General features: G+C 46.6%; 6 protein-coding genes across 6 annotated transcripts; 3 read left to right on the top strand and 3 right to left on the bottom strand.

The window, feature by feature from the left end:
• On the bottom strand, positions 1 to 662 carry UA08_07989A (hypothetical protein; the record flags this gene model as incomplete). Its single annotated transcript, XM_020262899.1, has 1 exon — positions 1 to 662. A coding segment is annotated over one exon (662 nt), but the record flags the coding sequence as incomplete, so codon positions are not given.
• Positions 663 to 2,637: 1,975 nt separating this feature from the next.
• UA08_07988 (hypothetical protein) lies at positions 2,638 to 4,296 on the top strand (the record flags this gene model as incomplete). Its single annotated transcript, XM_020262898.1, has 4 exons — positions 2,638 to 2,870; positions 2,932 to 3,126; positions 3,207 to 3,367; positions 3,434 to 4,296. The coding sequence occupies 4 exons, from the start codon at positions 2,638 to 2,640 to the stop codon at positions 4,294 to 4,296; spliced, it is 1,452 nt and encodes a 483-aa protein (XP_020116971.1).
• A 344-nt stretch (positions 4,297 to 4,640) lies between these two features.
• Positions 4,641 to 5,141, top strand: UA08_07987 (hypothetical protein; the record flags this gene model as incomplete). Its single annotated transcript, XM_020262896.1, has 1 exon — positions 4,641 to 5,141. One exon carries the CDS (start codon positions 4,641 to 4,643, stop codon positions 5,139 to 5,141), a length of 501 nt encoding a protein of 166 aa, XP_020116972.1.
• A 160-nt stretch (positions 5,142 to 5,301) lies between these two features.
• UA08_07986 (hypothetical protein) lies at positions 5,302 to 7,493 on the top strand (the record flags this gene model as incomplete). The annotated part of the gene is made up of 3 exons (XM_020262895.1): positions 5,302 to 5,576; positions 5,643 to 5,872; positions 6,325 to 7,493. The coding sequence occupies 3 exons, from the start codon at positions 5,302 to 5,304 to the stop codon at positions 7,491 to 7,493; spliced, it is 1,674 nt and encodes a 557-aa protein (XP_020116967.1).
• A 591-nt stretch (positions 7,494 to 8,084) lies between these two features.
• On the bottom strand, positions 8,085 to 9,093 carry UA08_07985 (hypothetical protein; the record flags this gene model as incomplete). The annotated part of the gene is made up of 4 exons (XM_020262894.1): positions 8,085 to 8,463; positions 8,532 to 8,901; positions 8,932 to 9,000; positions 9,063 to 9,093. 4 exons carry the CDS (start codon positions 9,091 to 9,093, stop codon positions 8,085 to 8,087), a joined length of 849 nt encoding a protein of 282 aa, XP_020116968.1.
• A 1,093-nt stretch (positions 9,094 to 10,186) lies between these two features.
• Positions 10,187 to 12,585, bottom strand: UA08_07984 (hypothetical protein; the record flags this gene model as incomplete). Its single annotated transcript, XM_020262893.1, has 3 exons — positions 10,187 to 12,305; positions 12,366 to 12,513; positions 12,573 to 12,585. 3 exons carry the CDS (start codon positions 12,583 to 12,585, stop codon positions 10,187 to 10,189), a joined length of 2,280 nt encoding a protein of 759 aa, XP_020116969.1.
• Positions 12,586 to 12,658: the final 73 nt, after the last annotated feature.

The following is a 12,658-nucleotide window of genomic DNA, read 5'->3' as shown; positions in this document are numbered from 1 at the left end:
GTGTAGGTAGGCTCACTGTGAGTGGGCTTGGTGTAGGTAGGCTTGGAGTGAGACGGCTCGCTGTGAGTAGGCTTGGTGTAGGTAGGCTCACTGTGCGGTGGCTCACTGTGAGTGGGCTTGCTGTACGTTGGCCAAGTCTTGGACTCACTGTGAGGTGGCTCAGTAGAGTGAGATGGCTCCGAGTGAGGTGGCACCGTGTACGAGTGCGCCGGCTCAGTGGAGTGAGATGGCTCCGAGTGAGGTGGCACCGTGTACGAGTGCGCCGGCTCAGTGGAGTGAGATGGCTCCGAGTGAGGTGGCACCGTGTACGAGTGCGCCGGCTCAGTGGAGTGAGATGGCTCCGAGTGAGGTGGCACCGTGTACGAGTGCGCCGGCTCAGTGGAGTGTGCCGGCTCAGTGTACGAGTGAGGCGGCTCACTCTCACTGACAGAGGAGGACTTTGGTGGTGGTGGAGGAGGAGGGACATAAGTGGAATGGGGTGGCTCAGGTTCAGACCAAGTTGAAGTGGTTGGCTCAGGAGCGACAGTCGACTTGCTTGGAGGGGGAGGAGCATAAGAGCCAGGAGCCTTGCCACCCTCAGAGTTTTGGCTTTCACCACGTTCAATGACACCAGCAAAAGCCGGGCCGGCGAGCATCAGAAGAGCAAGACCTGCCTTAACCATGTTGGCGTTGAACAGTACCTTGTTGGATTGAAATTGTCGGCGCTGAGGATTGAGCAACAAACAAAACGAATGTGTTAGAGCTGATAGCGATCGACTATCCCAGCGATAAACTTGCAGGTGATCAGGTAGAAGACGAAATTTACTGTCCAGGGTCGATGGGATGCTTTATATAATAGTGAAGAAGGGATCTGGTACAAGTGGGCAATGCTGTCAGGATGTTCCATTGAGACAAACAGTAACACTTGAAGAGAGGTGTTCCTTCCGCAATCGACGAAAGCGGAAAAATCGAGCTTTTTCATGGCTCTTGGGAACGATTGTGTAGTAGTGGACGATGGAGTCTTTGGCACTGGATTAGGGCATTGGAGTGGAAACATCAACAAGCCTGGCCAATCGAGTTGTGTAAAGCGATGGAGGAAAAGCTGGATGGGACCTTACATATCCAGAAACATAAATCATGTCATCATCTTCAAATCTGGACCAGGCAATCGAGGTATTGTTGGTAGCCTTCTAAAACGGATGCTAGGTGGCCAGGTACTTCCGGAAGAGGAAATTTCTGGTCCGCATGTCACCTTATCGATTTTTGCTGAACTCAGTCAGTTGAGCTCATCCAATGAAGCTCGATTCTGCAACAGTGTCACAGCGAGTAAGCCACACTAAAATGAATGACTCAGGTTTTGCTATAGCTTGAAGGCTGACAGCATCAACGGTCAAGCCTGTTTACGGCCGCAATGAGTGTTGAGGACATTAAGAGATCGGGAAATCTCGCCTAAATCGTATCGAATATAGAATCTGCGATATATTTCGGAGGATGGCGAGATCAAGTCTATTTTTGAAGTAGACCTCAAGAGCTTTCGCGTCAATGGATGGAAATCGCACATGAGAAGTTTAATGCAAAGCTTTCTTCAATGAGATAGCTAAAGGCCACTGAGTAGAACGCCTTTCTCATATCATCCATAATCTTCACGATTAAAATATCAATTTCACAGCTTGTGCGAAGAAAGACTGACGGTTAGAATATGGGCAGGAAAGTTTGGCGTGCTAGTCTGCCGCATGAGAAGAATCCCAACTTGAAAATACAGTCACCTTATTCCGGAGTAGGCCAAAAGACAATATCACAATGACTGAGTATCAGCTTGTTTCTTTGCACAAGTTGACCAAAAATTCACTGCATTCGCCGTCATCTTCCCTGTCTTAGTCGTGACATCATGGACTAGAAACCTGCAATTTCCACCCACCTCATCGTTGACTTGGCAAGCTCGAAAATTTCACTCATCTGTCTCAAAGAGGTGACGCCCGGAATGTGGATCATGTAGCATGGAAAAGTCGTATGAGATCTCTTTGGAATGCTGACATAAGAAACATGTGCTGAATTGGAAATCATGAGTACTCATGTTTGCTCATCATATGAGTAGCCAGACAACAGACAGAGCATAAGTATGAGCGAAGGTAATGGATAATTGTCCTCAAGCGGCCATTTCATTTGGGAGCAAAATCAATAGTAATTCGATTGGAGAGCTGACGGTGTATGATGCATGGATGCCCTGAAAAAAGCAAAGAAGTTCGTTCGTATTTCCGTTTTCAGCTTCAGGGACCATTTCGTACCTAGGTACGCCTGCGGACGATGGCTACACATTGGAGATGATCGTCTCCTGTACAAAATCCCATTCGGCTAAATTGTTCTCTTTGCATACCGTTACCGATCGTTATGGCACTATTCGCACGTTTCAAATGTCTGAAAAGGAGTGACGATGCGTCGCAAATGCTCGTAAATCACATGATAAGTCTTATCGGGTAATATTGATTAGGGTTAGGGCTACGAAGACGCGCACGCGTCTTCCCGCGTCTGACTAACCGCGCTGATAGACAACCGCAGAACGCTCGGATTGAGCATCTGATCGTAACTGGGAGGGAAGCAATACTTTTTGTGCCAACTACCGGTCTTATTTCTTTTTGTTTTCTATTGCTTTGCATCAAAATGCCTCATTCGGTTTCCTCAAATGAATCCGTACCGCGCGATCATGGCGATAATGAAGTTCTCCCAGACGCTCCTCCTGTTGCGGAGAATACCGATACGCCAGCAGAACAAAAGGCTGAAGCAAACGTAAAACTTGAAGATTTGTTTGCAGATGACGATGACGACGATGAATTCCCTGCGTCGAGTGCAGCAGATGTTAAAATGAGGAGTTCTCCACCTCCAATTCCCGCAGTGTATGTCAATCCTCAATATACTTGGTATGAAGTGCGGATGCTAATTTAAATCAATCTAAAGTGCTACCAAAGAATCCCCAGAAATAGATGCAGAAACCATGCTTGCTTTTTATCAACGTCTTTTCCCGTTCCGAACGATGTTTCAGTGGCTAAATCATGGGGTGGTGCCATCCCCAGACATGGTTAACAGAGAATTCGCTGTCTTCCTACAAAATCAAGCCGTGCTTCGATATCAGTCATATGCAACTGCAGATCTGTATGTACGCCTTATTTCTATGCGGAGGGGGCGGGGGGGGAGGGGTTTGATGATAAAAATGCTGATAAATGCATGACCAGATTTCGTCAGGAAATTCTAAGATTTAACCCAACTCGATTCGAGATTGGGCCTGTATATAGTACCAACCCTCGAGACCGCAAAAGTCGACCCGGTACGCAGATGAAACCAGTTGCTAAGGAACTCGTCTTTGATATCGATATGACCGACTACGATGATGTGCGTACGTGCTGTTCCAAGGCCAATATCTGTCATAAATGCTGGGCTTTTATCACAATGGCAATCAAAGTGGTTGACACTGCATTGAGAGAGGATTTCGGCTTTGAACACATCTTATGGGTATACTCTGGTCGTCGTGGTGCCCACGCCTGGGTAGGAGATTATAAGGCAAGGCAACTCTCCGATGACCGGAGGAAGGCCATTGCTGGATATCTGGAAGTCGTGAAGGGTAATGATAAAAGCGGCAAACGAGTCAATCTCAAAAGACCATTGCATCCACATATTGCTCGAAGCGTCAAGATACTAGAGCCACACTTCAACCAGACAACGCTTATTGACCAAGATATTTTTCTTCAAGATGAATCAGTGGAGCGGTTGCTGTCATTGCTGCCCGACAAAAAGCTTTGCGACGCTCTTCGAAGAAAATGGGACTCAACTCCAGAGCGTTCAAGCACAAACAAATGGAATGACATTGTCACGCTGGCCAAAACGGTAAGTGGATTAGATCCAAAGGCACTCAGAGACGCACGATACGACATCGTTCTTGAATACACCTACCCACGACTCGATGCCGAGGTGTCCAAGAAGATGATTCACTTGTTGAAGAGCCCATTCGTCGTGCATCCTGGCACGGGCCGTATTTGTGTCCCCATCGACGGGCGAAACATAGAAGAGTTTGATCCCTTGTCGGTCCCAACAGTGACGGAACTCCTTAATGAAATCGATGAATATGACGGCGAAACCCCGCTATCGGCTTCGAATGGTGAAACCAGTAGCTCTTCTGAGAGGAAAATGCAGGACTATGAAAAGACCAGATTAAAACCCTATGTCGACTATTTCCGTTCCTTTGTGGCCAATCTCATGAAGGACGAACAGCCTAGAAAACGAGAACGAGGCGGCGAAGAGACGATAAGTGATGCGATGGAGTTTTAATATATTTTAGCTTGATGATAGCTCGAGACTTGACTGCACTGACGGAGGAACGGAAAGGCGTTGGCTTGGTTATTCTATGTTACGCGTCAAATGGTAGCCTGTTAGTGTATGCAATAATGATACATTTATATATTCAGATGCATATCAACCTGATCCGCCATACAGATCTTGCTGCGTGGGCACGCGGTGTCCTGTCGGGTTGTGCCGAGCAGTCCCGCTGCGGCGCATGCAGCCGACTAGCCGCTGATTGATAAGATTGATAAAATCTTGCACACACCTACTCGCTTCTGTTTCTTGAAGCGCCTGTCATTTATTGCATTTGATAGAAGCGACTGAAAAGAGATATGTATGGCTGGTGGCACTCACTAGCTGTGGTTACACTGCTGGCTCCTACGGTCTACACGGCCAACATCATCCCCAAGAATGAGCGCTGTGTCACCGCAGTCTATACCGCTCTCAACTACGTCTCCTTCATAGGAGAGCCAAAGGCCGGGTTATGGCTAGCAAGATGCCAAAATTCACTCAAAGTCACTTCGATCTATGCAGGCGCCGAAATATACTGCGATGAGAAGGAGAGGGCGGCTGGTTTCGCACAATTAAACACATTATGCCAGGAAAGCGCAAATGTCGGGTTGATTCCCAGGCAGAATGTGGCGGAAAATCTCACGAAGGAGAGCATAGAGCAGATGAGAAGAGTTGAATTCGGCGAAGTTCCTCGTAATGGGCAGCTTGATTACCCGGTGTTGCTGTCTACAGCATATTACAACCGCACCTTTCGTACCATTGTGGGTTTTCTCAGAACCCTAGCTCAAACACAACAAGGATGCGAAAAGAAAGAGAGCTGATTATTCTACCTGATCCCTCAGAGTACATGGCAAACGGAGTTGCGGGCACATTATGCTTATAGGTGAGTCTCCGTCTCGGACATAACACCTGCCATTGTCAGTAACTAAGGCCAAATACACACACAGCTACTTCGGATATTTTTACTGAGGATGCATAGTCATGGTTGGAATGTTACACCGGCTTCTTCAGCATGTCCTTCGATCTCGTTACACAAGAGGCAGAAAGTCCGGGCGCCTCTCGTATGGTTTATACAAGGCTATGGCCGCAGTGTACCAATGGATCAATACTCATTTCATCATTGCGTTTCCCTTGAAGAGGAAAATCCTCTGGTTTGACTTGCCGACACGAATTGATGCCATCCTTGTTGTAGGATATTGGATACTAAGCATTATGCTTATGAGTATTACTTATTATCTCTCCAATGACAACATCTAGTAAGCGCTCAACCCTTTGGCTGGTTTCATTTATGTACGCATAAGCTGATATTTCTTTTATTGCAGCTGGCCAGACCCATCACGACAACTCCTTCGGTACATTGCAGATAGAACTGGCATTATGTCATTTGCCAACTTGTTCTTAATCTTAATATTCGCTGGAAGAAATAACATTTTAATATGGTCCACCGGCTGGAGCTTCGCCAAGTTCAACATTTTTCATCGCCATGTCGCATGGATTGCGACTCTACAGGCTGTGATTCACACTCTTGCGTATCTGACGTTATTCGTGCGTGGTAAGCAGGTCGTACCTCTTTTCTATTTGGCGAATAGTCTTGGGCCATACTGAATTCTGTTAGACTCTGGAAATCATTTGAAAAAGAAGCTTATTAAATCGTATCTTCTTTGGGGTAGTCTGGTTAGATTGGACACGTCGCTCGCATTAATTGTATGACTACGTACTGACTGTGTATTCCTCACAGGCTATAGTAGCCATGGTGCTCATTTTACCGCTTGCTATTAAATGGATGAGACAACGATCCTATGAGGTCTTTTTACTAATTCATATTGCCTATTCTATTGCGACTATTGTTGGGTGTTTCTAGTATGTACCACCACGTTTTAACAAAAGCGGGAGAACAGAAATCATTCCGACAAGAATATATACACAAGCTAACCAGGTTCTACTGTTTTTTAAGCCATGTTATAATATTTGAGGGTCAGGGTTACGACTATTATCTGTGGCCAGTTGCGTTTATCTGGGTTTCAGATAGATTCTTACGCTTGACTCGTGTGGTGTATTGCAATTTACACATTCGATTGCGACTAGGAGGAACTCAAACTACACGCAGCACTGCGACCTATGACCCAGCATCAAACGTAGTGAGGCTAGAAGTCATTCCAGGTTCTGTCATGCATCAGCCTACTGCATCTAGCTTCTACTATCTGTATCAGCCATTTCGCTTTCGAGGCTGGGAAAGCCATCCTTTCACTCTTGGTTCGTGGGAGCATACCGTTGAAGACCAGAACTCACATTCAGACACGATAGCAACGGCGATAACTGAGATAGGCAATGATGGAATCGAAAACTCAAAAACACCACTTCTTAATGCGTCAATCTCCCAGAGACATACTGGTAACGAGGATAGTTATTCTGATGCTAAACGTATCCTCGAGCGGCCTAAGCTAATTTTTTGGATTCGTCCTTACAACGGATGGACTCGCTCTCTCCGAGACCAATGCCTTGACTCTCCCAACCGCTCAGTTTCGCCTACGATTCTCCTTGAAGGCCCGTATGGTGAATCATTCTCTCTTGGTGGACACGAGCCCGTGCTTTTGATTGCAGGTGGAACGGGCATTGCGTGCGCCGTACCCTATATTCGAGAGAATTTACACCGGTCGAAGATGATGATGTCCAAAAACAAGAATGAAAACGACGACTCGGAACTACTTACTCACACTAGAATACACCTCGTGTGGGCCTCGAGAGAGACGGCTTTTGTGCACGATGTGGCCTCTCGTGAATTACGAGATGCTTTGTCACACGAAGAGTTTCACGCTTCATTTTATATTACGGGGAAGCAACAAGAAACCAGCAGCAGTGGCGCCATCGCTTCTCCTTCATCATCAATCTCTTTCTTTTCATTTTCTGCTTCCTCTTCGCTTCCAAATATCACGAACAACTTACGTGCTCATGACAGCGAGGATAATGAACTTCTAAACCTGCATCACGGCAGACCAAACATCCAAGAATTAGTACTACAACATGCGCAGGATGCCAGCGAAGCAAACTACTCTTTACTTGTTGTCGTTTCGGGGCCGAGTGCAATGGCAGACGAAACGCGCGCTGCTGTATACTTGGCAATGCGTAGGGGATATCGACGGATTACGTTTCGAGAGGATTCATTCAGTTGGTAGTGGGAAATAAATGGGGGTACATATTATAGCTCTGATGATGTATGTACCTAGAACTATGTAGACTCTTCATTTGTATATAGCTCATGAGAAGATAGATGAGACATGCTTACTTCTCACGAGCAATCTTGCCTGTTGTGGCTTATCTTAGAGGACTTTTATTGTATCAAGAATGTAGCGCTAACAATTGATATATTTGTAGTTGATATTGATTTGTTAGATATATGCAAATCTGCAAGGTCTGACGTCGACATCAATCGATTATTCTCTCATAGTTCCTTGCATGATAACGTTGGAAAGATTCCCACATCCAGTAACACATAATACATGATCATCAAAAAGAGGACATAAATACATAAGAAGGAAATTAAAGTAGAAACTCCGAGCCCAATAGAACATAGAAGGGCGAAAAAAACGTGTGCATCGTAAGACTTCCAAAACCATTCCAAAGTGAAAAAGGAGTAAGACATCTGCCGCGATCCAATGTATAAGCCGTAAATTTTTGAACAATTTCTATGAAGCTTTGTCGTTTTTCGTGTCTTTTCATAATTTTTTTCCACGTCTTTTTTGGGGGATATATCAAGGATATACTGGTTAGTCCTCATCAGTTAACCTGCTTAGGATACTGATACTGAGAATCATAACTAGCAACCCTATTGTTACGACAACAAGAAGCCCAAATCCAAACCAGCCCAGAACCATGGCCGAACTACCGACGCCGCTTTTGATACTGCCATTACCCAGATCTTGCACCATCGTACTCGCGGCAACCGAAGCGGTATGTTGCCACAGCACTGAAACTAGGACGAACACCGAGGAAATACCAATAAGGGTTAAGGCAACCTGCGATACTGGCCGTGACGGGAATGGTCTCACTTCGCGTTCTGAGCCGCTGGCGTCGATCTCTTCGTGCCACCCGGGAAATGTTGCGAGCAGAATGAAACAGAGAAAGGCGAGCACGATAGCGACGATGCTGTATTTATTTATTAGCACATATCAAAGGGATTTTCAATGTTAACGCGTGTAGGGGGTAGTACTCACATTAAATATGGAAAGACAACAGTATCCTTAAACCTCTCCGCTAGCCAGATCAAATTGAGGGGATCTTGGTCAACTGACACAACCTCAGCCAGCGCCGTAGCATTGGCATTGCAGATGAAAGATCCCGCCTCGGGCATAATGCAGATACCAAAGAATCCCACTCGAACCTCCATGGTTGTACCTCCCACAATGTTCGCAATAGCCGTCGTCACACCTGGATCCACCTGGGCGGGATCAAAGCTCGGTGTATATTTCTCATAGTATATTGATATAAGAAATATCGTAGGTATTTGCGGCGATGACGACGAACAGCCCGCTAATAACATGGCTAGAAAAGCGGGAAAGGGACCGTCAGCATGTGCTGCCATGCCTGTCTCTTGAGTCAAGTCTTAGAACTTACAGAGTAATATGATAGCAACCGCGATGAAAATCATGAGCACATGGTGGTATCCCACCATTTGCCATATTCCTGTGTGTCCAACGTCAGCCTAGTTGCGAAATCCACTTCGTTCATTTTTGGTAAGCACTCACGGGTAAAGCCCCCTCTGAAATTGAGCGGCATCGCTGAACAATATCCACGTCACAACCTATATTATTAATAAATCCTTCCTGTCCCCAAGATAACCTCGCTTCTCGGACCTCCGAGAAGGAGTCTGGTACTTTTGAAGCGAGACTGCCGCTCAGCACTTGGAGGAGCTGGTTGCTCTCTCTCTCTCTCTTTCTCTAGTTGATAGAGATCGGAATGAACAAAAATGTCAGATCGGTGATCGCCCACGTGCTATGTCCACCGATACGGAGTTGACAGCAACAACGTTATTTCTGGAATGCGGGATTGCTGAAGAATGCAGCGAACGGCTGATATAATATGTCAAATGCGGAGAAAGGTATGTCTGGAAGAAACAGATTCAATTATATCAGTAAGTAAATCCTTTCAAGCGTAATTTCAGGGCGTATGTGTTTGTAAAGAGGGTAGTTTGATTGCAGAGAAGGATAGAGTAAGTGTGTATAGAATGAGAAAAGACCGTAGCTTTGCTTTGGCAAAAAAAGACTCCCACTTCCTACGCTTCCATAGTCCACTTCAAATGGACTAAGCTGAGCTGCCTGAGAAATTGAGGAGGTCGGACAAGTAAGCAGGCAACGAAGCAAGCAATGCAGCTCTACAACAAGCAGAAATGTTCCGGTGGCTGGTGTTGAGAGGTGTGCAAGGGTGGCTGGGCCAACGAGCATTGTTTACTCTGCGCGTTGCTAGGGAACACCAGCGCTGCCGCCTGGCAGAAAACGTCACATCCAGCGAGACACTAAGCCGCAATAGGTAAGGTCGCGGCTGCCTGGCGGGGCCTGGGGGGACGATGTGGACCCACAGCTGCGTTTTAGGGCGGAGGCTTGGCATTTCCCGCATGGGCCCCGATCGATCCATTTGTTTTGCTTGTATAATGCATGCATAATTGGAATAAATAATCGAAAAGAGGTTCATATTGTACTTATGAACTTCATGTTAGGTGCCCATTGCGACATCCATCGATACCTTACGCCAGTGCCAGCTCAGTCAACCAAGAAATTCAGTAATAGCCCAATTGAATAATCCCAACCCCGTGCAATCAAAACTCCTATACAATGCTTCCAAGCCGACAGATAAGTTTCGTATGAATATACAACTATTTTGGCTTAGAAGAAAACCGCTTCAGGTTAAGTGCATTCGGTCCCCCACCATCATTGACCGAGTCTTCTGTCTCTTCGTCGCTACAAGGAATGATCTGATCCTCACTGCCTTGGTGACTAGAACCTGCTTTTAGCTCGGTATCTTGTGTGTTGTCTCTTCCCAAGTCTGACTCGTAGCCTGAGTCCCCAGAGGCGTTGATCAGCATTCGTCGAGTTATAAAGTTGTCTAAAGATCTCGATTTTGACAATGCGCTTTGTCCCAATCTTTGAAGCGGTGTGAGTCTCCGACGAAGTGAGCCGCCTTGGGTGACAGACTTGCCAGAAACTTTTGTCGATAGCCGACTTTGTAATGGAGTGGTTGCTGGCTTCTTGGGAACGGTGGGCGAGGAAACACTTGGCTTTCCAGGATGCCCTTCGAACACAAATTTCGAGAGCAAAGCCGCATTTTGTTTCTGCACATGCACCTCCAGCACTTGGTTAAACAACTCTGGATCTGTATCGATACACACTGACTGATTGCTACTGTCGGTGCTTCTGTTCACAACTTCATTGTGCTCCTCTGCATCAGTGCCGGTTTCTACTACACCTGAGCCTGTTGGTTCTTCCCTGCTGTCGACAGTGGAAGTTTGAATTTTTGTAGGTGTCGAAGCTGAATCTAGGAAGCTATTTTTATCTACCCTTTCAACTGAGCTCGCAGACTCAGGCGTTTGGGAAGAAAGCTGACACATTATATCTTCGGCCACTTCGTCTGAGAAGACTCCAAAAGTAGATCTTCGAGACTTTTTTGTTCGCGAAAGCGTCTGGCCACTGGGACTGGACTTTGCGGTAGAGGAGTTGGTAAAAAAGCGACTTCTTGCTTGCTCAGGCGGCGTCGGAAGTGCGTCGCCATCATCTATATCAGAGCAGAGTCGTTGGCGTTTCACCGCAGGTGTGGTGGACATTTTTGCAGCGCGTGCAAGAAATGATTCTCGCTCGACAGTTCTAGGATTGCCGTTCCGTCCATTGATGGTGACAGAAGAGGCAGAGCGTGTCAGTCCGAAAGAGTTCGATATAGGACTGGGTTGCCAGGAATTGTTGGCATGCCGCTCAAGCAGGCGCTGCTGACTAGGGGATGGAGTAAGAGTGTTAGGGTCCAGTTCAGCGAGAGGAAGCCGCTTGGGTGTAAAGAAAGAGTCTATTGATTTGTTGGGCTTGAGTTCAGCAGCAGATGCCAGAGTTTGTCTTCTCATCAAGCTTGGCATAGCCCTCGCCGCAAAAGACAGGTTCAGCTTGATTGGCTCTTTTGTCACAGGATGTAGATCACCGTGTGCAACGCCAATGGCAATCTCTGGCTCGACGTCAGCACCAATATAGGGCATCTCATCAAGGTCCATACTAGGCTCAGGAAGGGTAAGGGTGACTAGCTTTTGGGCGGCGGGACAAAAAACACGCTGATAGAGAAAGGTGTTTTCTGCTTGTCGGAAATTATCCAGGTATTTCGGAGGAATCTGAAAATGTCCTTCAAATTGAAGAACTTTCAAAACTCTCTCCACGTTCTTGTATTTTCGCATGCTTCGGTACGCAGTTTTGAGTCCCATCTTCGGAATATTGGGAAGATAGTCGCAACCACTCAATATACACATTCGGCGAAAATCAGCATCAGTCCATCCAATAAAACTGATGTCCCGACAGGCCGCGAAATCAACGCGATTGATTTCAATGCAGTCCCCATGTTGATCCAGCTTGGATAGAAGTCGTTTTGCACCAAAAACCAACAAATCGGAATCTTCCGAGATGATGCCGTTAATGATGCCCTTCTGTTCCAAGTAAACCAATTGCGCATCTGCTTCATATGGAGCAACTATGTACTGAATTTTCATTCGTTTCAGCTCTTCAATGAGCTGCCGAGCCATTTCGGGTGTGACATCCACCGCTTTTTGAAACTCCTGGTACGCCTCAGCCATCCGGCCCTTGCTCTGTAATTCCAACCCTAGCTTTTTACCATCCTCTCGCCTCCTGAAACGGTCCGCTTCCGTTCCCGATTTACTAGGCAGGTCGCCGCCGTCAAACACTAGGTAGGGCGTAACTCCGAAAAACAGCAGCATACGAACGCGGTTGAGCACAAAATCGACATGCCTAGCTTCGATTAGTCTGATTCAATTGAAGTCCAGTGACCTTTTTTATACAGGAACTGACTTTGTTGTAGGCTTATCCAGAGCCAGATCCGTGGCACAAGCTGCGGTACCTCTGTGGAGCCATCCATAGGCATCCACGCCTAGTGTTTGCCCGTCAAATTTCTTCAAGTTGCATGGTTTTTGAATAGATTTCAGTAGACCGTGAAGCCCTGGCCATATGGTACAAAGATTAGTTGAGTCTGACGTGCGAACACTCCAGGAAGCGTACCTTTGATTCCCATGTCAGGCGTAAGTCACCGGTAGGCGGTTGTTGTTTACATCCACATCCGGAAAAAAAAAAACACAGTAGCCCGA

The sequence above is a fragment of the Talaromyces atroroseus genome, assembly GCF_001907595.1.
Source record: "Talaromyces atroroseus strain IBT 11181 chromosome Unknown scaffold_12, whole genome shotgun sequence".
NCBI classification, from domain to species: domain Eukaryota; kingdom Fungi; phylum Ascomycota; class Eurotiomycetes; order Eurotiales; family Trichocomaceae; genus Talaromyces; species Talaromyces atroroseus.
This window is presented reverse-complemented; position numbering and strand designations above follow the sequence as displayed.